The sequence below is a fragment of the Pyricularia oryzae genome, chromosome 6, assembly GCF_000002495.2.
Source record: "Pyricularia oryzae 70-15 chromosome 6, whole genome shotgun sequence".
Lineage (NCBI taxonomy): Eukaryota > Fungi > Ascomycota > Sordariomycetes > Magnaporthales > Pyriculariaceae > Pyricularia > Pyricularia oryzae.
Window position 1 is genome coordinate 1,046,605 of NC_017853.1, and position 22,950 is coordinate 1,069,554.

The window sequence follows — 22,950 nt, forward strand, 5'->3', positions numbered from 1 at the left end:
AGCCAAGGTTTGCCCTTGGATACTACAACAGTTACATTGGATTTCAAGGTTACATCAAAGAACAATCAGGCACCTACTTATGCGGCACTGCCTCCCGCTACCCAGGGCCTTGACAGTCTGCCCCAGAAACAAGCTCCCCCACAAGTTCCAGAACGAGATATTCAGGACCTGCCGAATGGTATTAAGCTTTGAGGCTTCGCTAGAAAAGGAATTGACAGGGAACTCCTCGTGGTGAGGTAGGGAATCAGGTTCAGATGGAAATAATTGGAGAGCCTGATCGAGTCAAATAAGGTTTTCTGTTGTTCAGTCTCCTTTTGGTTACTTCCGGGATATAGTTACCGATCCCGGGAGATGGAATGACTACTCGAGCTGGGATGGATCTATAAACACGCCATATCTGAAAGCACTTTTGACTGACCTCGTGATGATGCTTCGCCCCACGCCAAGGACACCAGCGGGACGGTACATTTTCAGCTCCTTCGTATTAGCGAGAGATCACTAATATATAAAGACGAGGTCTAGAACCAGGCAGTCTAGTCCAGATGTCGAACTCTCGAGATTGGGTTTTGGAAAAGCCCAATAGCTGCCATCGACAAACACCACACATCGTCCGAATGGAGAAAAAAAAAATAAAACAAACCAAGAGAAAATAAAGCAGCAACTCTCAGCACAGAATCTCAATCCGGCGTATTGGAAGCCAAGACAAAGCAAAGAGAACGAAGCATACTGCATGCCTCCCCCGCATTGGATGTACAGCACTAATTCGAGTCAAGAGAGAAGACAACACCCGCACCGAGTCAGAATCCGGATGCGACAACCAACACCTGGCGGCGTTTGATCCTACTTTCAATCGCTCCGTCCCAAAGTTTCTGTTCAAACCGGGAACATCCGTCTGTAGTTCAGGTTCAAAAGCCCCCGCCCACATCCCTAAAGTAATTCCTTTGGACTTTTCCCGTTCTGTACGGGGAGTTTGATAGTAAATTGCCCCCCCAAAGACGATGTGTTCCTGCCTACTCAACCTTTCACACCAAGACATCCCGGCCAACGATTCTCCTCACATCCCTGGCCGTGGCCGCAGCAGCGTTTTCTCGCCGTCCCCGAACGTACGCCTTGTCGGTACTACCCCCCTGCTCGTCCGTCCCAGCATCTCGTCGAGTCGCCGCCTCCTCGGTCCGCCTGTCCGCCTCGTCACCAGCCGCCTGCGCCTGCTTGCGCGCCAAGTACTCTGCCACCCTGGCCCAGGGGCTGGGTCCCTTGCCGCGGCCGACCCCAGACGCATCGTCCTGGCGCCTGGCGAGCTTGATTGGCGTCGTTGCCGCCGGGGCTGATGGTGAAGACGGGACGGCATCCTGCGGCACTATCCAGCGGCCGCAGCAGGCCCCGCGGATGCGCTCAATGTCGCCTTCGCAATCCTTGCTCAGCCAGTTTGGCACGTCGCTCATCTTGCCGCTCCACTGGTAGCAAAAGGCCGAGGTCATCCTCTTCATCTGCCCGTTGGCCCCCATGTACTTGTAGCAGTAGTTGTTCCTCCACCAAAAGTCGTCGTCGCAGGTGTACCCGATGTTTATCTGGGGGCCTGTCGTGGCGGCGGCGGGCGAAGAGGAAGTTGGCGAGCTTGTCGATGGAGTGGCGGCTGCATTGTTTGGTTTTTGTGGCTCGGCAGCTGACACCAAAGGTACCACCCCCTCGCAGCGTCCGAATCCAACCTGGCAGCCTGTACTGCAGTGGTCTTTGGAGTTTCCACTGAATATCATAAAAGGACTAGGTTAGCCACATTGCCCACATTGCCCACATTGCCCACATTGCCCACACTGCATCATCTCAAGCTCGGATAGTATCCAAGGTACTCCAACCGGCTGGAAATCAGACTAGAAACGTACCAAAAATTGTATTGCGAGCAGCATTCACCAAATATTCCACCTGTGCAGGTGAATTTGGCTTCCTTGCCACCGCAGCTTCCATCCTCGCTGACAGCTAGCTTGACGTTTGCTACAGGGGTGCTGTTGCTTGAAGCGACGGTGCTGGCCGTTGTTGGCTTTGTCATGGTGGTGGTGGTGCTTGTAGAGGTACTGGAAGAGCTGACAGGACTAGTCGCGACTCTGGGGGGTTGGCTGCTAGAAGAGGTCGTTGCGGCCTTGGGCTCAACAGGTGCATCTCCACAGCGTCCAAAGGCTGACTGGCAGCCCGCACCGCAGTAGTCTAGACCGTTTCCGCAGTAGTTGTACTCGGAGCAACAGTCCCCAAACACGCTGCCCTTGCAGATGGTGTTGACCTTGGGGCCGCAGTGTCCATTTGGCGTCGGTGGGAGATCGGTCCTCAGCGGAGCATTCGAAGTGCTTGCCGAGGTTTTTGTCGACTGCGTAGTGCTGGTGCTGGTGCTGGTGCTGGTGCTGGTGCTCGAAGTTGTCTTGATGACGCTCGTCGTCGGCTCGGGCTCAAACTCGAGCTTCTCGTTGGCAAAAATGTTTGGCTTGGCGCATTTGCCGTATGCTCCCTGGCAGCCACTGCCACAGTACTCGGCAGTGCTTCCGCACGTGTTGTACTGCGAGCAACAGTCGCCAAAGACGCTGCCCTTGCATATCGTCTTGAGCTCGGGTCCGCAGCGACCAATCTGGGTCACAGGTAGCTCGGAGCGCAGTGGCAGCAGAGCCGGACTGACAGGGGCCAGGTTGCCCGGATCCTGGCTAAGCTGCTTGACGCTGCCATGGCTGCCAGACTGATCGGCCCAGCTGTAAGCCATGGCAGAATACTGGTTCTGGACGGTGATCTTTTTGACGTAGGCTACATAGGGGCCCCCGTTTGTGTCGGTGACGCCGCCTGCCCACTCGATGACGCCTGCGGGTGTTTAAAGACAGGTTAAAATTAGCCCTTTGTCTCGTGAGTAGAGACCACTTGCAAAGAAACCTACCACCAGCGTTGGAGGGATCTCCTCCAGCCCAAATCCCGATTTGCAACTTGGCAGGCGTCTGCGGGAACTGATGGCTGCTGCCAGGCTTGGTGTCTGCGTCCTTGGCATAAAAGGTCCTCACGGTCTTGCCATCGATGCGCCACTCGATCGAGTCGGGCTTCCAGATCAGGGTATAAGTGTGAGTGGTGCCCTGCGGGTTGTCGACGTCGACGGTGGTGCCGCGGTCGTAGGTGCCCGTGACGCCCTTGCCAAAGTAGTTTGTCTGCACCCTGCCCTTGCTCGGCCCGTGGCCAAAGTTGTTTCCCGACCACTCCCAGTCCATCTCGTCCAGCGTGTCCGACATGAGCACGATGGACGTCACCACGCCCTGGCCCTTGGCCACCTGCATCTGCACGTCGACCCGCCCGTACCACATGTACCAGGTGCTGACGAGCTGCGGCGCGTCGAACCGCTTGAGGTACTGCAGCGCGATGCCACGGCTGTCGCGCGGGATCTGGGCCCCTGCGGACGTCGTCCAGTACTTTGAGGCGTCCTTGGGATTGTTGGTAAAGTCGACCTCGTAGTAGCCCGTGTTTAGACCGGGTATAGGCGGACAGTTTTTTGCTAGAGGTTTCGGTCAACAATTCGGCATCTGGTACGTTGAACAAACTTGAAATATAGTCTATATCGCTTGGCAAGAGGTACTTACTCGTCATAGGGTTGCACCCCGTGCCGGCGATAGCCTGAGTGAGGGTGGCAAAACCTGTAGCAAACGCCAACAGGCGGACTCCCATCTTGGGAAAATTCGCCATTTTTGCGATTCAGTGTTGCAAGTACTAAGACTCTGATGCTTCTCTGCACGAGCTTTCTTCACGGCCTGTGTCTCCGTTGAAACGCCATACAAGAGATATCCATATTCTAATTCTAGAGGAGGATGGCTCAAGTGCCGAATTTTAGTCGTCAAGACTGTCATTGTCGCTCCCCCAGAAGCGAGTTTTTGCTTTCAGTTGGCGATGCCGTGTTTGTCTTTGTTGCATTGACATGTGCCGATTAGTGATCATCTCGGTGCAAAGCGGAATATTCGAGTTCTAGCCCCCTGGTGGATGAGCTGTAGCATTCCAGACAAAGACCTTTCCCGAACTCATGTGAGACATTTGACAAAAGAGGCCGCACATGACCCAGAAGAATGGTATTCCTGATCCACTGGGGTTGATTTCTCTTTTGTTGGCAACCGCTTGCGCAGTTTGGAGAAGCTTGTCAGAGGTGGTTTGAATGACAACTTCAAGGACAATATCTCGGTACGAACGCGTATGACACCCGGAGCTCGACGTCTCCAGCATTCAAAGGGTAAGCCAGCCTTGTATCCCAAGCTCATACAAGTTTTGTAGATGCGTCGCCCGCCTGAACTCCAACAATAACGTATTGTCCCTAGGTTGACGGGACAAAACAAAACGGCTGTGCAGCTGCTAATGGCCATTCCTGCGTCCAAGCCAGGACTTTATAACGACATCCGGGTGCAAAATGAGGCCCTCCTGCTCAGCAAGCCCTACACCTGTCCTGGACACCATTGACGGAGCGTAGCCAAGTCAGAGAACGTCGAAACGTCTAGATGGGCCAGCTTCAATTCGGGATATTCGTCTTGCAGTACGCGCAGGAAGCCGGCTATGACGGCGTTCTCGACGGCGTTTCCAACACCTTTCTCGATGCCCGGGCTCGGCAGCTTGGCCCACACCAAAGCCCCGAGGCCATTTTCAGTGACTGCCGTTTTTTATCTAGAAAAATGACCTCAACCGCTCGCCAAGTTAAGAATAGCGGCGACTCCCCCATATTTCGCCCAAAATATGCGTCATGCCATTGGCATTTATCGTCCTTGTTGTTTTCCACGTTGTTTTGGACAATTAGGGTTCCCTGCTTGGAATATTGCGATGGAACTTACGGCAATACCCCGCTTACCCCACCACTTCCCCTGGAAATGCAAAAGAGCACTAGAAACTAGGTATCTAGACCGACCTAGTATGAAACGAGATTTACATTATTCTCCAACGTCCTCGATTTCTCATTTACCTAGCTGCTGGTCTTTTTCTGCGGCCGTTTCTTTATAAAGTAGGCAGGATGGTTATAAACCTCGTCAAAATCGTAATGTGGAAGCTCGTCGAATTCGCACTGGAGCACATCCCTAGCCAAAAGCACAACCTCCTTTTGCGCCTGTTCCGCGTCGATACGAACGCCGTTCTTGTTCCCCTCCCACGTAATGCTATCGACCTTGATCCCACTTTTGGCGTCGGAATTATTCAAATGGAGTATGTAAATTTCCTGTCCGGTCCAGCTCCGCATGAAATGAACAGAGATAACGGAATTGTTGTTTTCGTCCGGATCTTCAACCAGCACGTCCCATTGATCGTCCATGTCGAAGCTTTCGTGCCCGGTTGCAAGTTTTTCGAAATCCTTTTCGTTGACGACGATGCCCCAGGGAGCCGTTAACCGCTCCCTCATGGGCTTTACGTCGCGCTTTTTGATGCCTGGGTATTTCGCCATCATGAGGGATTTTTACGCAGTCCAAGGCTGGAAAGGGTTGCGCAATGGTAAAGGTTAAGAGAAGATGGGGAAAAAGGAGGATTGGCGTGAAGAATTTACTTTCTCAGACACTGGAGGTTGCAAATATATAGTCTGCCGTAGCCCTAAATTCCGCGCATTGCTTAACGCTAGATAAAAGAATTGCGTTATTAATATTCATCATGGTCTAGGTTTCGAGAGGGTCTGTCAAATAATAAATTTAACCTGGTTTTGGTGGCGAAGCAGGGGTTTCACACATGATATGCCGTTACTACTATAGTACAAATGGGGCTGTATTATGGGGCCGTGTCTTGAGAATGTTGCGCAATGCGTTTTAGAATGGCGAAAATAGCGGGAATGGCGACCTGAACCAGGTTTTACACGGATGTTAATTTATACCGGGTTATATTTTTAACTAACTGATCTACCCTGGAAATAGAGAGAAAATTTGGGCTTTTAAATACAAATATCGCACAAACAGCAAACTTTCCGTTTAATCCCCCAACATTTTAATTCGTGCATATTTTTCTGTTCACTAACTACTTGGTACTGTTGCTTAGAAAAGTATTTAGCGAAATAAGGTATTTTTTTTAAATATATTAAAGAAGTTCCATTCTGTTAAGTATGAATAATTAAGTAAACCACAGGTTACGGCCTGGTTATATTTACATCGCTAACAATATTCAGGCTCATAATGTGGGTTATGCAGAGTTGCTTTTTTTCCGTTTTGGTAAAACACAACAGCTCGAACGGCGCTCGAAGGGATTTCACCCTTGACAGTAACTTCCTTTTGCTCCTTGAACGGATAGATTTGTCCGTGCTCCTTGAAATTCCGATTAGTGGGAAATATCTGATTCTCGCAAGCAAGGGCGGCCCGGTCGATCATAAGAAGGGCACCGTCCACTTCCCCAGTTTTCGGGTTTCTGGACAAAAACCCCTCAGCTATTGTTCTGCTTGGCGTGGTGGAAATAAAAGGAGTCCGGCTGTTCTTATCTCCAAGCCTTCCCAGCACGTGAGCCCTGACATTTTCAAAGTCATCCCCTTTTAGATACAGATAACCTTGGGGGTTACTCGCGCCCTTTGGACGCACTGGTTCTCCGTCTAGAACGGAGTTTCCCTCCTCTCTCGAAGTACCTCGGTAGAGTATACTGTCGCCTCTTCTTGGCGGAACATTGCGACGATCAAGCACAGAAATGGGAAGAGCGGTAATGAGCGCTGCCAAAAGCAGGAATAACAAAGATATGGCCCGAAAGAAATACATTTTGAAGGAATCTTTTGCTTGGGTATGTAAACAAAGTAAAAGTTGGGGAAATTTGCTGGTGCCGGCAATAGTCGAACACACTGCGGGGATGGAGGTGTGACCCAGTCGAACGGCAGTAGGTTGATATATATATTATTTGGGAAGGTATAAGGGTGTTTTCCACGGATTTTGAATTTATGCCACAATGTCGAAGGGGAGACCACATTTATAATCATAAATGCCGCTATAATTCAAAGCGGTTTTTCTGTTGATGATTTAAGGTGTAACTATTAATAAAAACTTGCAAGGAATGATATGAATTATGCGGTAAATTCTCCGATATCAAATCTCTAACAATGATGAGCCCCCGTATATTATTTTTATGAACGCTAGTAATGCGCGTTATATATAGAAATAAAGCGGGATGAACTTTCCAACATAAAAAAGGCTGCGGTCAGCCAGGATAATAAAGAAGACACCTGGGATGCAAGTGGATCCCCTGGGAACCAGTAGAGATATTTACTATGCATGGTACTTCAATACCCTTCGAGCTGGGTAATATTATAGGTGGTGCATAGGGGAAAATAAGTATATTTCCTCCCTTGGAACGAATTCTTATACTGTCCGTCACCAAGCATTCAACACCAGTTTGTCTTTTTTATTGTCCTGTCCGGCTGTATATTAAAGCATTTGATATAACAATAGTGGGGTTTCTTCCGGCCCTAATAGTAAAATTTGAGTGTTTCCTTTTTGCTTTGGTTTGCGAATTAAAGAGAAAGTTTAGGTATGGCCCGTAGGGAAATGGGGTGGGTGCGATAAGGTTAAAGGGCAGAGCAGCATTAACAAAGCTGTAAAGACAGCCTTGAGAACATACAGGTAATAGTAATAGTATTAATTATTATTAGTTATTTCTCCAGGCCGAAAGACCGCATCTAAATGCCGCATGGTTCACTGTATGGCAGGGAAGCTGGAAAATAGCATACGTTGTTGAGACCGCGCCGCCGACACATTGACGCACGGCATGTAGTTTGAAACCAAAGGCAGAAGAGCAGCGCCCGCTGGACATAGGCCACGTTGCGTTGGCCGGTCTGCAAAGGGAACCAGAAGAGAATTGAGAAAAGAACGCACAAAAGAAGAGGGGTGGATTTGGTGTCAAACATTCGGCTGGTCAGGTAAACATGAAAGGCAGCCAACCAGTATCAATGCAACGAGGAGGGCGACGCAAGACAATGTGAATGGATATGGAACGAAAGACGGCTAAATATTGTGCTGAACGCATAAAGCCATGGAATCCGTTGTTGTACGGCTTCCATGACCCTCGGAAACTACTAACAACCGTATGTTTGAAGGGTCTGTTGGAGCGGTTTCCGGTATCTAAAAAAACCTACAACCAGTCGACATCGAGACGACACCAGAATTTTTCTTTCTCCTCAATTTGAAATGGACATTGAACAGTAGCAAAAGCCGCAAAAGACTTCAAATAGACACGATAACACACCCAGGGCCAGAACCCTTGCAGATCAAAAGAGACGAGATGAATTCCTTCCCAACCCGACAAAAATGGTACAGTTGATGACGTGTGTTGATTGAAACTATTTCCTGCCGCAGTTACCAACCATGAGTAGTGGCCCGCCTTGACCTTGACGTAATGCATCACTGGCTGGGAGAAAAGGCGCCGGGGAGTTTTCATGCGACAATGCAGCTGCATAGAAACAAAATGCTTGGTTCAATTAACAGTAAATGGTTGCAGTTTCTTTACTAGAGCGCACTGAATCGAGAATGTAAGATTAGAAGTCGCTGGCCAGCCCTCGAGCCTCGTGCTACTATGTTCTGGGTCGTCCGGTGTGGCCTTAACTGGACAGCAACGCTGTCGACCGAAGGGATATGGGTCACCGTCGACGGTGCGTGGCAGGCCTGTGATAAGGACCAGTCGTTCGATCTCGAAGGTAACGGCGAATGGAATCTGTCGGCAAAACGTAGGCTACAGCTACCCAGGCGGTACTGGCATCCACATTGTTGTGGGTGTCAAGAACGGAGACAACTTTGACTGCCTTTTTGTCGGCCCCACCGCGCTGCCCCCCAACAGCGCGGGCTCCTACCAGCCCCAGGAGCAGGTAGAATGGTGGCTTGAGACCTCGAACCTGCAGGGTTCTGTGCACAGTAGGGTGCTGGCTTGCGAAAAAATAGAATGATCCAACTTACAAACACTGCTCCCAAACTGGCTAGCAGATCACTACTTGACTATAGGCCATACCATGGGCAATTTCGGCGGCGTGGACCGTGGCCACGGGGATGCAGAGCACCGAGTATATGCACCTCATGGCCAGCCTGGACAAGAACGAATGGGGCGTTTCGTTCGAGGGGGTCGAAAAGAGTGGCGCAACGCTCTCGGGAGGCACGACGCTCTCGGGACAGTTCACCAAGAAAAACACCGAGGCCGGCACCGTCGAGGCCCTCGGGGCCCATGTCGACGACACCAGTGCTCGGGACACTTTCAATACCGCACTCAATGCTTGTGTTGCGGATCTCCCGGCCGACGAGAATTGGACTCTTGGTAGCGACTAGGGGTAACTATGGCGCTTGACGCTTGATGGGAAAAGGTGGTAGGACTCTATCATTATTGCTGAGAACAGGGACCTTGCGGATTTGGAGTTGACCGATGAACTACCAGGGCCACACATCAGTCTTTACCAGAAACATTCTATGGTGTGTATTATGCAGATACGAGCACTCTCTACTTTACTACCTAGACATCCCATCTAAGTTACCCATTCACGTTCAAGTCACCTCGAACTAAACCCCCTGATTGCTAGACCTTGACAGAAAGTAATTGCTTGTTCCGAGTACGATTGTGGCAGTGAATACGAGCGGGTAGATTGTGAAAGTTTGTGTTTTGCCGTGTTTTGATTCGAACTAGACAGTTTGTTGTTCGCCACAAACATTCTGGCAGCACTTGCTCATTCCTGTGTTTTTGCAAGATACTTGCATATTCAGACCAACACTGCGACAACCACAAGGGTCTTCAACTGTTTGTTGTGACACTCGAGCAGTGATAAAGGATTGAAAGCCGTTTTATTGTGCGCCAGATAACGAAACCAAGTTTGCTTGAGCTCTCCAGACAATCATGGGCTCGTCTCAAAGCAAACCGAAATAACACCAAACCGTTGCGCACGCGACGGATTTATGCATCACTATTGTAGACAAGCTTCAGTAATGAGAATATAATCATCAACCTGTCCCAATTCACCGTCTCCTCAAGCTATATATCATGATAGGAACAACCTAGTTGGAGAGACAGGCCGGAATTCACCACAAACCATCTCAGGTACATACATACCCAAAGGTACTCAGGTCTCAAAAAGCCCGACTAATAAAGCCAACAGTGAACAAAACATGTGTTTGCTGTCCCGCCGATGGGAGACCTGGCCCTGCGGCCACCACCGCGAGGACGAACCAGAGCTCGAGGAGACATGCCCAGCCCGCCGCAACGGCGACGTCGCCGGCTGCAACCGCAACATCCGCTGGACCGATGAGGCCTCTCCAATCATTCTGCCGAGCCAGGAGCGCTGCGTCGAGTGCAGAGGCGAGCGCGACAACCGCACCAACGTCAGCGACGCCATGCTGTTCTTCCGCGACCGCGACGCCCTCGCCAGGCGCGTCTGCGAGAGCAGGAGACGACACCAGCAGCAGTCGTCCCTCGGCGGCAATGCCCGGTACGCAGGCGGGCCTCAGGTTGGAGGTCGGCCGAATTGGCATTTCCAGACGCCCGATAGCTTCCGTGATGCGCTCAGCCGGAGCGCAAGAAGCCCGGCGGCGAGGAGCAGCGAGTTTCCCCTGGCTGCCAGGAGCCCAAAACTGCCCCTGGCATTACAAGAAGCGATCCGGAGGTTTTGTAACCTGGGGCCTCGCCAGAACAGACCAATTTTGATCGACCGCAGCCTTGCGCCAGGTGAAGGCGGCAGTCGAATCCCTAGCAGTCCCCGTCCTGGTCAGTCCTCCGGCCCGCGTGGTGACTGGGGCCACCCTGGCTTCGGCGGCCGTCTTGGCAGATCTGAAACCCCAATGCTTGGTGCAAGCCACGGCTTCCAGCATCCCATGAGCAGCCCACTCGGCGGCCCGAGCGGGAACATTCGCGGCCCCGTTAACACGATGGGCAACATCATGTTTCCTTCGCATCCAATGGCGCCTTTTGGACGGGAAGCTAGCAGCAGCAGCCCCCTTGGCGGTATTCATTTCGGGGACGTTCACGGTAGCAGCATGTTCTCTGCGCATCATGCGTCGCCTCCAGGACGGGAAGTCGGCAGCAGCAACAACCCGTTCGAGGGACTGCTGCGGGAGATTCAGGCGAGCCGGAACTCGGGCACTGGCATTGGCGAAATGGAGGTTCCGGTGCGGACGAACGCTCAGTTCCTCGGAGATGTCGGAGAGAGTGGCGGACAGGCGGCATTTCCGGCACATGAACTCCAGGATGCAGTGATCATGTCGCCCACGGAGGGTATCGCGCGTGTGCCCGGTGGCTTGATTGTCTTCAATCCGTCAATCGTCGGCTACCCTCCTGGTGCTCGTGATGGCGGTGGATTCCATGGTCATGGTGGAGCCCATCAGTGGCCGTGAGGAGGAGTAGGAGTGAGGTATTGGAGGAAGTGCAGAATAGTGCGTGGTTTCATGCTATCTTTGCAGGAGATCTTTGCACTTTGCCCCGTGAGAAATTGGTGTCTGTCCCGCTCCGTCCACGTCTGCACCAAGCTCTCGACCATGACTCTGACAAGCTCAAAGTTAATAAACACTGCAGCTTTTTGCAACAGTGTCGTGCCACTGATCTGTGTCATGTCACGACCGTGTCCTTTCCACGAATTGGTGATTCCCAACCAGGCCAAGAAACTTGACCTTGTTGGATAGTCCGGTGGCGTCCATGGCTGGTAGTATCGTAGCCGCCGAGGAGCTTAAAGCTGAAGCCCCGGCTGTTGGTATACTCGCTTGATTTGTAATGGTCAGGTTATGGAACCAGATATTCATGAACTCATAGGCGCCGAATTCCGTGAAAAAAATGCGGTTTTGATACGCAACGGCGTTGTTATCTGTGCAGGCCCGCAAGCCAAGGAACAAGTAATCGTGCGATATTTTGTGACTTGGGTAGCGAACCAGTGACTGTCTGGCGTCTGCATCAAGGTGAACTCGGCCACCTCGGGCAGCTTTGCGTTGATGTAATCGAGCAACTGTGTAATTGTTGCATTCTGTAATAGAACTCCTGGATCTTTTGCCTTGACTTGCCAACCCTTTTCACGGGCCCAGACTTCCCAGACACGCTAGTAATGCTCGCATTCCGCGGGACGGTGTCGGGTCTCGTGGCCTTGATGCTTAACTATAGTAAACTATTCAAACACTACTTACTCAAACTCAAAGCGTAATTTAAACTCTCAATTCGGAAACGATTGTTGTTTTACGAACAAATGTTATATGATTCATGTTATCCAAGAGTTATATTCCTATTTTCCAAGTAGAAAGTCCATGGGTCAAAAAAGTAACGTTGCGTACCCCCTGTTCGGCACCCCCCCTGTTCGGCACCCAAAAATAACAACACTTTTATTTTTATCCTCCAACTTCTATTATAAATATCTCGATGAATCTGTCACTTTTGGATTTACTTTTTTCTGATTTTAATTCTCCATTTTCCAATGAAGCAATATACTGAAAAACAGCTTATATCTGCAATTAACGACGTCAATAATGGCAATCCAATTGCAAAAACCTCCCGAAAATGGGGAATACCTAGGTCTACACTTCAAAGTCGACTTAAAGGTTCTCAACCTTATAAAAAAGCACAAAGCCCTTTTCAAAGGCTTTCCACGGAACAGGAAAAGCATTTGGCTGATTGGGTACTTACCCAAACAGCTTTAGGGCTTCCGCCAACGCATCAAGAATTACGCTTTTTTGCCGAACGAATTCTTCAAGCCGCCGGAGAGACAAAAGGCCTTGGAAAACGTTGGATAACTCGTTTTTTGGCTCGTTATCCAATCCTTAAAACCCAAAGGCCCCGTCGAATAGATAACGCCCGGGTTAATGGCGCTACTACGGAGGTAATTAAATCTTGGTGGCTTTATATTACGAACCCGGTTATTAACGCTATTAAACCGGAAAACCGTTGGAATATGGACGAAACCGGTATAATGGAAGGCAAAGGATCTAATGGCCTAGTATTAGGGCTTAACGGGATCCGGCCGTTGCAACGAAAAGAGCCCGGAACGCGTGGTTGGACGACTATAATCGAATGTATATCGGCTACGGGCGTTGCCCTCCCTCCCCTCGTTATATTTAAGGGAGAAAACGTACAACAACAATGGTTTCCCACGGATTTAAGCCCTTTCGATAATTGGCAATTTCATGCAACCGAAAACGGGTGGACAAATAACCAAACGGCTATCGAATGGTTAAAAAAGGTGTTTATTCCGTATACCCAACCTTTAACCCCTGAAAAGCGGTTATTAGTTTTGGATGGCCATGGATCACATATAACGGACGAATTTATGCTTCTTTGCTTGCAAAATAATATTCAACTCCTATATTTACCCCCTCATTCGTCACACGTTCTTCAACCATTGGATCTATCGGTTTTTGGGCCGTTAAAAGAAGCTTATCGACGTCAACTTGGATTTGTTAGCCAATTTTGCTGTTTAACAGTTATTGGAAAACGAAATTTCCTACTTTGTTATCGAAAAGCCAGATTAAAAGCATTTATAGCAAAAACCATTCAATCTGGTTGTGTCACAGACCTGAAGGACAGCCACTGGGCTGTCGCTTAGTCATGACCCCTGTCACGTGAAGGCGCGAGGGCCGAGCGCCTCGCGCGCGTATATCTACGCGAAATCTCTGCAGTCTCCGATATGTAGCTCCTCGAGCTACGTCTTCGTCAACAACCACCTGCTACCCTGTGCCTGGAAGACTAGATAGCCAATATACTCTGTCCTGTTACCTGATTGCCCGCACCTACCTGTCCGCCCTGCCTGCCCGTGACATTACGTAGCTCCTTCATTAGGTGCCCGCGATGCCTGCGTCACTGCAACCCCCGATCTTAACCGATTCGACCGAGGAACTGATCGAACACCTACAAGGACACCCTGAACAATGGGTGTCTTACATCTCCGATTCCTACCAAAAGCTGCAACTATTGCACGATAGCAACGTCCGCCTGAACTCCTGCCTAGAAATGCAGGAAGCCGAGACCCAACGCGCCCGCGCCGAAACGGACCGTGTCCGCGACAAGGCGCAGGCCGACATTCTGGCCATGGCCATGGAAAAGGCCTCCGCCATAACCTCCCGGGATGCCGCTTTCGCCGAATTAGAGAAAACACGGTCCGAACTGAAGGAAGTTCGGACCGTAACGCTACCCACGGTACACATAACCACCCCCGCCCCAACTACCAACACGCCTGTTGAACCCCTTATGGTTACTCCTATGGGAACGACTCCGCCGCCTGCTTCCGAACATCCCGCCTCCGCCCGCCTTTCTGAACGACTTCCAGACCCCGATAAATTTACGGGCGCCCGCTCCGACCTCCGCCGCTTCGCCACCCAAATCCGGGGGAAGATGACCTCAAACAAAGACCGCTTCCCCAACCCCGAATCACGCCTGATTTATGTAGCCGGTCGACTGTCCGGTAAAGCGTACAACCTGATCCTGCCCAAAATGGTCGGAGGCACACCCCAATTCGGAGATTATACGGATCTCCTCCAATACCTAGAGGAGGCATTCGGGGACCCCGACCACGTCCAAAACGCACAAAACAAACTATATGCCCTGAAGCAGCGGAACGTAGATTTCGCCGAATATCTGTCGGAGTTCCAACGCCTGTCTTTGGAAGGAGAAATGCCGGAGGATGCCCTCCCCCCTCTTTTATTCCAGGGAATATCGGAAGAGCTCCAGGACATGCTCCTCCACAACCCCGCCCCATCTCGCCAATACCACGAATTCACCCGACACCTGCAAAGCTTGGATAACCGCTACCGCCAGCACCAGCAGTATAAAAATAGACAGACACGTACCCCTCGGGCCGCAGCGCCCCCCGCGCGCGCGGCTCCCCGAACCCAACCCGACATACCGCGGGCCGCCCCCAAGCCAAACGCGGAGCTCCCGCTTAACGACCCTATGGACCTGAGCAGCCAACGCCGCCACAACCGCAAGGAAAACATGCTATGTTACCGTTGTGGATCCCAAGAACATTTCGTTGCCAAATGCCCGGAACCGGATACCCGCCGCACGCGGCTGCACCAGGCCGGAATCGAACGATCCAGGTCCAGGTCCAGATCCCCGCGCCAAATACAAACCAAACTCCCTAAAAACCCCCGCCGCGGCTCGGACGCCAGCCGCTCCAGCAGCCGAAGTTCGAAAAACGGAGCCCGCCTGGGATAAGTCGCCCCCAGGCCGCCAAGGCCGCGCATAGACCGCCGGCGATCCGCATCTCTGCCGCCGCCGTTCACGGGTTCCCCGTTGAAGAGGAATATAACCAACGATCCGACCTGATGATCCTGCCTGCCGAACTGACAGTGGGGGGCCAAAACCTCCCAACCTATGCCCTCACCGATTGCGGTGCGGAAGGAAAATGCTTCCTCGACCAAGGATGGGCCGAAGAACGCCAACTACAAATGTATCCGCTGCGAAACCCATTCGACATCGAAGTATTCGACGGAAGGACCGCCGAAAGTGGGAAGTGCACCCATTATGTCCGAGGACAATTGAGAATCAAGGACCACATCCAGAAAAACGCGCTGTTCTTCGTCACACAGCTAGCCCACTACCCCATTGTGCTAGGAATGCCTTGGCTAAAGCAGCACGATCCAACGATTGGATTCGCGTCACACGTTATTACGTTTGACAGCGACTATTGCCGCCGACACTGCAATATGCCCGACAAACCGGAGAAGGTTAAAGCTTTACACGCCGTACCAAAAAAAAGCCGCCCCCAGTACCAGGCTGACCGACCGCCGTCCCTCCGCGAAATGGATATCGCCCCTATCTCCCTGCAAGCCGCGAGCATGTACGCCCGCCGCCGATCCTGCCGACTGTACGCCGTAACCTTGAAACAGATTGATGAGGTCCTAGCCGCCGACCCCCAAAATAGGAACGGGCCGACCCTGCCCGAAACAATCCGGGAATTCGCGGACGTATTTTCCCCGCAAGAAGCCGAGAAGCTGCCCCCACACCGACCGTCCGACCACCATATCCCGCTTATAGAAGGAAAAACGCCGCCGTTCGGCCCCCTGTACGCCATGTCCCGCGAAGAGCTGATAGCCCTTAAGGAATGGCTGACCGCAGAGTTGAAAAAAGGGTTTATCAGACCCAGTTCGTCATCCGTCGCCTCGCCCGTTTTGTTCGTGAAGAAGCAGGGAGGAGGGTTGAGGTTTTGCGTGGATTACCGCGCGCTGAATAACATTACCGTAAAAGACCGTTACCCGCTGCCGCTAGTCCGAGAGACCCTGAACAACCTGGCCGGCATGAAATTCTTCTCGAAAATCGATATCGTTTCCGCTTTTAACAATATTCGGATTAAAAAGGGGGAAGAATACCTGACGGCATTCCGCACGAGATTCGGCTTATACGAGAGCCTAGTCATGCCTTTCGGGCTAACGGGAGCCCCCGCGACGTTCCAGAGATATATAAACGACTCCCTGCGCGAATACTTAGACGTATTTTGTACAGCCTACCTGGACGACATTTTGATTTATAGCCGCACCCGAACAGAACACGAAGAACATTTGAAACTCGTACTGGAAGCCCTGAGGAAAGCCGGGCTATACGCCAACGCCGCGAAGTGCGAATTCTTCGTGACGGAAACCAAGTTCCTGGGCCTGCTGGTCGGCGTCGAAGGCGTAAAAATGGACCCTGAAAAAATCACCGCTGTCCTGGACTGGCAAACACCCAAAAAGCTTACTGACGTACAAGCATTTTTGGGGTTTGGCAACTTTTACCGGCGCTTTATCCGAGATTTCTCAAAGATCGTAGCCCCTTTGACGAGATTGACCAAGAAAGACGTCGCATTCGAATGGAATAGCGCCTGCGAAACCGCCTTCCGACTGCTGAAGAGAAAGTTTACCGAAGCCCCCGTACTGGCGCACTTCGATTGGGAAAAGGATGTGATCCTGGAGACCGACGCTTCCGATTATGTTTCTGCGGGAATATTGTCACAATACGGCGACGACGGAATACTCCGCCCCGTCGCGTTCTTTTCGAAAAAACACACAGCTACCGAATGCAATTACGAGATTTACGACAAAGAATTGCTAGCCATTATCCGCTGTTTTGAAGAATGGCGCCCGGAACTCGAAGGGACGTCGTCCCCGGTCCAAGTAATTACGGACCACCGCAACCTGGAATATTTCACGACGACGAAAATGCTCAACCGCCGACAAGCCCGATGGGCCGAATTCCTGTCAAGATTTAATTTCCGTATCACCTACCGACCCGGGAAACAAGGAGCGAAACCCGACGCACTAACCAGGAGGTCAGAGGATATGCCTGAGGAGGGGGATGAACGACTTAAGCACCAAACACAAGTCGTACTGAAAGAACACAATTTACCTGCCCGCCCCACCCGGTTACAACCCATAATCCGCCAAAACAAACCCCTATTGCCAAGACACCTGATAGAGCTACTAGACGCCGGATACGAATCCGACCCGATAACGCAATCTGCCCTAGAAGCGTTGAGGACAGGCGCCGACCGCCACCCCAAGCTGCAATTGGCCGAATGCGAAGAACGATCCGGCTATTTGTATTACCGCAATAGACTGTACGTACCCGATTCGAATAATCTGAAAGCCGAGATCCTGCGCCGCTGCCACGACTCCCCCGTCGCCGGTCACCCCGGCAAAGCAAAAACCTACGACCTGCTGTCCCGAGAATATTACTGGCCCGGAATGCTACATTACGTATCATTATGGGTAAAGAAATGCCAGACCTGCCGCCGAATCAACCCGTCCCGCGAAGGCCACCAGGGCCTCCTGCGACCCCTGCCCACTCCTGAACGCTCATGGCAACACCTGTCGATGGATTTTATCACACATTTGCCGCAAAGCAACGGCCACGACGCCATTCTAGTGGTCGTAGACCGCCTGACTAAGATGAGACACTTCGTCCCTTGTAAAGGGACCTGCAATGCCGAGGACACCGCCAACCTGTACCTACACCACGTATGGAAACTACACGGGTTGCCCCTGACGATAGTTTCGGATAGAGGCACCCAATTCGTGTCGAAGTTTTGGAAACACCTGACAACCCGTTTGAAAATCGACAGCCTGCTATCCACTGCTCACCACCCCGAGACTGACGGACAGACCGAGCGTTTTAACGCGTCCCTGGAACAATATTTGAGAGCTTATGTGGCCTACCTGCAAGATGATTGGGAAAGTTGGCTTCCCCTCGCCGAATTCACAGCCAACTCCCACAAGTCCGAGACCACCGGAACCTCCCCGTTTTACGCGACTTACGGATTCCATCCCCGCATGGGATTCGAGCCGGTACCCCTGAACCAGCCTTTGCCCGCCCAGCGGGATGCCGAAAAGCTAGCCGCCCGAATGGAAGCCATTCTGGAACAAGCCCGCGCCGAAATGACCGCCGCCCAAGCCCGTTACGAAGAACAGGCGAACCGACACCGTACCCCGGCCCGCCGGCTTACCGTCGGCCAATATGTATGGTTAGACGCACGGAACATCCAGACCGCCCGCCCGCAGAAGAAACTGGATTGGAAGAACTTGGGACCCTTCCGAATTTCTGAAGTGATTAGCCCGTACGCCTACCGTTTGGACCTGCCGTCGTCTATGAGAGTACACCCTGTTTTCAATATAAACCGACTAAAACCTGCTGACGTTGAGCCCCTGCCGGGCCAACAACCTGCACCGCCACCCCATTTGGAAGTGGAAGGTGAGAGAGAATACGAAGTCGAAGAGATCCTCGACTCCTTTTGGGAAACCCGCGGCCGAGGAGGCCGCCGGCTGAAATATATCGTCCGTTGGGCTGGATATAGCGAACCCACGACTGAACCTGCCGATTACCTGGAAAACGCTGCTCAATTGGTAAAGAATTTCCACCGTCGATACCCCCATAAGCCCGGGCCCCGGCCGTGACGGAGCTCGGCCTGGAAGGGGGGAATACTGTCACAGACCTGAAGGACAGCCACTGGGCTGTCGCTTAGTCATGACCCCTGTCACGTGAAGGCGCGAGGGCCGAGCGCCTCGCGCGCGTATATCTACGCGAAATCTCTGCAGTCTCCGATATGTAGCTCCTCGAGCTACGTCTTCGTCAACAACCACCTGCTACCCTGTGCCTGGAAGACTAGATAGCCAATATACTCTGTCCTGTTACCTGATTGCCCGCACCTACCTGTCCGCCCTGCCTGCCCGTGACATCGAAACATTCCTTTTCTTTCTTATTATTATTAATTTTAACCAAAATAATCCTATTGTTTTTCGTAATACCGTTATTATTTTTGTTAATTATTTTAAAAATTTTGCAATAAATTAATTCTGCGCCGCCCTGGATATATTTGTTTTATTAATTGTGGTTATAACGTATCCGTCGCCTTACCGGTTCGAACAAATTCGAACATAATTCCGACGACGAAAAGTACGCCGCGTTTAAATAACGTATTCCGGTTTTTTTATTGAATTAAACTTTCCAGAATTGTTAATATTTTAAATTATCGCCCCCATTTCGCCGGAACGGTTTGCAATTAATATAATAAATATAAAAAATACTTTTATAACCACGGCGAAAAATTGCATATCCAAGACCTTTTTTTGCATTGTCAATTATATAGTTTATAATATATTATAATCGGCGATCGCTATATTATTTCTCCCAAAATATTAATAATGCGTAATATTAGTAATAAAATTGTTAAATTTGGGTATAATACCAAAATAACGGCCGAATTTAATTTCGTTAATACCGCGTATATATATAAATATAATCGGTTTCGGAACGAAAAATGTTTTGGCGCGATTTTTACTTTTGGCGGCCCTAACGTTTTATTTTTAATATACCGCAACGGTAATAATAAAACCGTTTAATAATCTATAATTAATTTCGCCTAAAATCTAAAATATAAAAAAATAAAAGCCCATTTCTTTCCAACCCATAATTAGATAAATATTAATTGGTTGAGTTTAAAACGTAATAATAAACGTTATTAATAATTGCTGGAAATCTAACGTAAATCCACTATTACCCAACGCGAAATTAACGCCGTTATTTTTATTTTCCCGGCTGTTATTTATACGCGTTCCGAACCCCGCCTAATGCGGTATTTATTTGATTTTTTTACCGCCCCGTTTGATTTATATACGGTTCTTTTCGCGACGTTTTTATTTTTAGTTTTTAACCCCGTTTTAATTTTTATAAATATTTCAAATAATTGCGCCGTAATTTTTTCGTATTTTTTATTTTCGTCGTCCAAACGTTTACCCGGAAAATTTTCTTGCTCCGTTTTTATTATATTTCGCTAAAACGCGCGCCGTCGTTTTTAATAGGCCGTTACCGTTTAAATGTTCATCGTTTTTTTAATTTTCCGCCGCCGCGTTTTAACTTTTTTAGTTAATATAGTAATAATATTAAATATATAAATTATTATATACCGGATTTGCGAAAATATAACTAATATAATAATAATTAATATAATTAATATAACCAATAAATATTTATCGCCGTTTGTAACCGTCCCGTCGTTTATTTTTATCCTATTATTTTTATTTTTACTATTCCCCGGCGTACGGGGATTGGCCGGTTTATATATTAATTTTCTTTAAATAAAATTATTTTTTCCGTAAAATTGAACCGGTCCCGGGGTTTTTAATATTTTTATTATATTTGGTTACGCGTAAATGTTTTACCTATTTATTCCGTTTTTGAAATATATAAATATAAAACGCGCAATAATTTCGCGTTTCGCCGTTGTACATCCGTAATATTTCTTTTTCCGTATTCGTGGTTATAAAAAATCCGGCGCGACGGTCGCGGTTGGTTAACAACGTTTAGAAAACGGTTTGTTATTAGTACGGACGTTTTTCCAACGAATTTTAAATATATCCAAAATATTAATATCCGCTATAAATCCGGTTTCCACGTGGGGTTACTATAATTTTATTATTTCATTAATATTTGGCGGCCGTTTTGTTTCCCCTGCGGTTTTTCGCGGCCAAAATCGCTTTTACGGCCCAAATTTTTCGGGTTCGTCGAATGTTTTTATCGGTTAAAATTCAAAACCGGGCCGGAAATCGGTCCGAATTTACAAAAATAATAAATTATAAACGGCCCGTTTTATTAATTTTATATAAAAAATAGGATGAATTTTTTATAAAATATTCAACGTAACCGTAAAACAAAATCGGTACCGCTATTACCCGGTATTTTTTATAAATATAATCGAATTTTTTATATAGGCGGTTTATAAATATATTTTATAAATTAAAAGATATTCCGTCCCCAACCCGGAATTATTCGGTTGGGCGTTATAATTCGCTCGCCCCGATTATTTAACCTTATTAATTATATATAATAATAGTTTGGCTTAATTTGGAATTTTTCCGTAAATATTCCAAAAATTGCGTGGCTTTAATTTCCGGACTTAAAATCAAGATTTTGGAAAGAAAATAATATTTAAAACCGTTTTGATATTAAAACCCAATAATAATTTATTTAAATTTACCCCCGCTACGGATAAATTCCGGTTATTAAAAAGTTAATTACATAATTTCCAAATAATTCGATTAATTTATTTAATTAAAAATTATATAAATTTTAAAATATTATCGGATTGTTTAATTGGCCCGTTCCGTACCGCCGTCGGTTTCCGGGTAATAGAAAATGGAAAAAAAATTATTTTACCCCCGTTTATTTATATAATTCCGTCTGAAAATCTCCTATCCAATTGGAATTTTTATTAAAAATAATTTAATTAGGAAAACCCCGGAATCGTTATTAAAAAAATAAAACCGCACCGCGCAGTTTTCCGTTTTTATTAAATATATTATTTCCAATTATATATATTTGGAAATTTTATTTATAATAATTATTAAATACCGAAAAATCGTTTTCCCGTTTCCGGGTAAATTAATTATAAAAATTAATCGCAATTTATTTTTAAAATTTATTTGGTATAAATAGCGGTTTGAGGAAATTTTGGCGCGTCCTGTTTAAAAATTTTGTTTGCCAATATATATTATAATTGCATATAAAATATTTTATATATTTCGATATATTATTTTAATAATAGTTTCGAACAAAGATAACTGATATATTATATTTCCCGGAATAGCCAATTATTTATAATTTATAAATTTGGTATAATACCGCCGTAATTAATAATTTGCAATTGGATAATAATAATCGCCTTTTATATTATAATATTTCGAACGCGATTACCGCGCAACTCGTCATTTGCGTGTTCGTTTCGATTTCCGGCGGAAAACGTTGTTTATTTTCTTATATTACGTTTAAATATATTTTGTATAAATTGTTTTTTTAATAATATTTCGTTTTAAAATCGGACCAAATACGTTTGGGGGAAAATTTGTAATTTTGGCGGAAAGACCGCGAGGGTCGCGGAAATTATAATATTTACCGGCGTTAAATCTTTATAATATAACCGGACGTAATACGGTTATTAAACGTAATATATTATATTTGTTTTGTTTTGTTTGGATAACGCGTTGGAAATTTCCGCCAACCGGCCCGGGCCGAAATATAAATTATAATTAAATTTCGAAAATATTTTCGTCCAACGTATTTATTTTCTCGAAATCTTTCTGGGTTTGGAAAAATATTTTAACGTTTTATAATTTATTAAAATAAAAAAAAACGTTAGATATTACGGAGTTCCAGGTTTTATATTTGTAAATATATTATTACCGCGCATAACCTTTTATTATAAATAGTATAATTTTGTAAATATCGGTTAATTTGGTTAAATAAAAGGCAATTGGACGTTATAACCCGTCCGTTTTTTTTATAAAAAATAATTTCCCACTACCGTACCGGAATAATTTATTTCTAATTTTATATTTTTCGTATTATTTCATTAAATAAATATTGGGGTTTGGAAAAACACGTATTTTGACGTTTCGAACGTTTTTTCGAATTCCGTTATCTATCGAAACGGGTTTTATTATAAACGTTAATAACGGGGCGGTTAACGTTAAATAACGGTTTATAAAATTACGGTAGAAACTCGCGAATCTCAAAAAACCGCGGCATTTTTGAAATTTTGTCGGCATTTCCCAA

At 48.0% G+C, this 22,950-nt stretch overlaps 5 protein-coding genes across 5 annotated transcripts; 2 read left to right on the forward strand and 3 right to left on the reverse strand.

Moving 5' to 3' along the window:
• Positions 1-668: 668 nt before the first annotated feature.
• MGG_10431 (uncharacterized protein) lies at positions 669-3,912 on the reverse strand. Its single transcript, XM_003719402.1, has 4 exons — positions 3,597-3,912; positions 2,909-3,511; positions 1,881-2,835; positions 669-1,743 (listed from the first exon to the last, which is right to left on the reverse strand). The coding sequence occupies exons 1-4, from the start codon at positions 3,697-3,699 to the stop codon at positions 1,023-1,025; spliced, it is 2,382 nt and encodes a 793-aa protein (XP_003719450.1). The 5' UTR covers positions 3,700-3,912; the 3' UTR covers positions 669-1,022.
• A 941-nt stretch (positions 3,913-4,853) lies between these two features.
• On the reverse strand, positions 4,854-5,637 carry MGG_10432 (uncharacterized protein). Its single transcript, XM_003719403.1, has one exon. The coding sequence runs from the start codon at positions 5,423-5,425 to the stop codon at positions 4,952-4,954; it is 474 nt and encodes a 157-aa protein (XP_003719451.1). The 5' UTR covers positions 5,426-5,637; the 3' UTR covers positions 4,854-4,951.
• A 476-nt stretch (positions 5,638-6,113) lies between these two features.
• MGG_17628 (uncharacterized protein) lies at positions 6,114-6,701 on the reverse strand (the record flags this gene model as incomplete). The annotated part of the gene is made up of 1 exon (XM_003719404.1): positions 6,114-6,701. The coding sequence occupies one exon, from the start codon at positions 6,699-6,701 to the stop codon at positions 6,114-6,116; it is 588 nt and encodes a 195-aa protein (XP_003719452.1).
• Positions 6,702-8,505: 1,804 nt separating this feature from the next.
• Positions 8,506-9,245, forward strand: MGG_10434 (uncharacterized protein; the record flags this gene model as incomplete). The annotated part of the gene is made up of 3 exons (XM_003719405.1): positions 8,506-8,581; positions 8,661-8,794; positions 8,928-9,245. The coding sequence occupies 3 exons, from the start codon at positions 8,506-8,508 to the stop codon at positions 9,243-9,245; spliced, it is 528 nt and encodes a 175-aa protein (XP_003719453.1).
• Positions 9,246-10,073: 828 nt separating this feature from the next.
• MGG_10435 (uncharacterized protein) lies at positions 10,074-11,294 on the forward strand (the record flags this gene model as incomplete). Its single annotated transcript, XM_003719406.1, has 1 exon — positions 10,074-11,294. The coding sequence occupies one exon, from the start codon at positions 10,074-10,076 to the stop codon at positions 11,292-11,294; it is 1,221 nt and encodes a 406-aa protein (XP_003719454.1).
• Between the last annotated feature and the right edge of the window lie 11,656 nt (positions 11,295-22,950).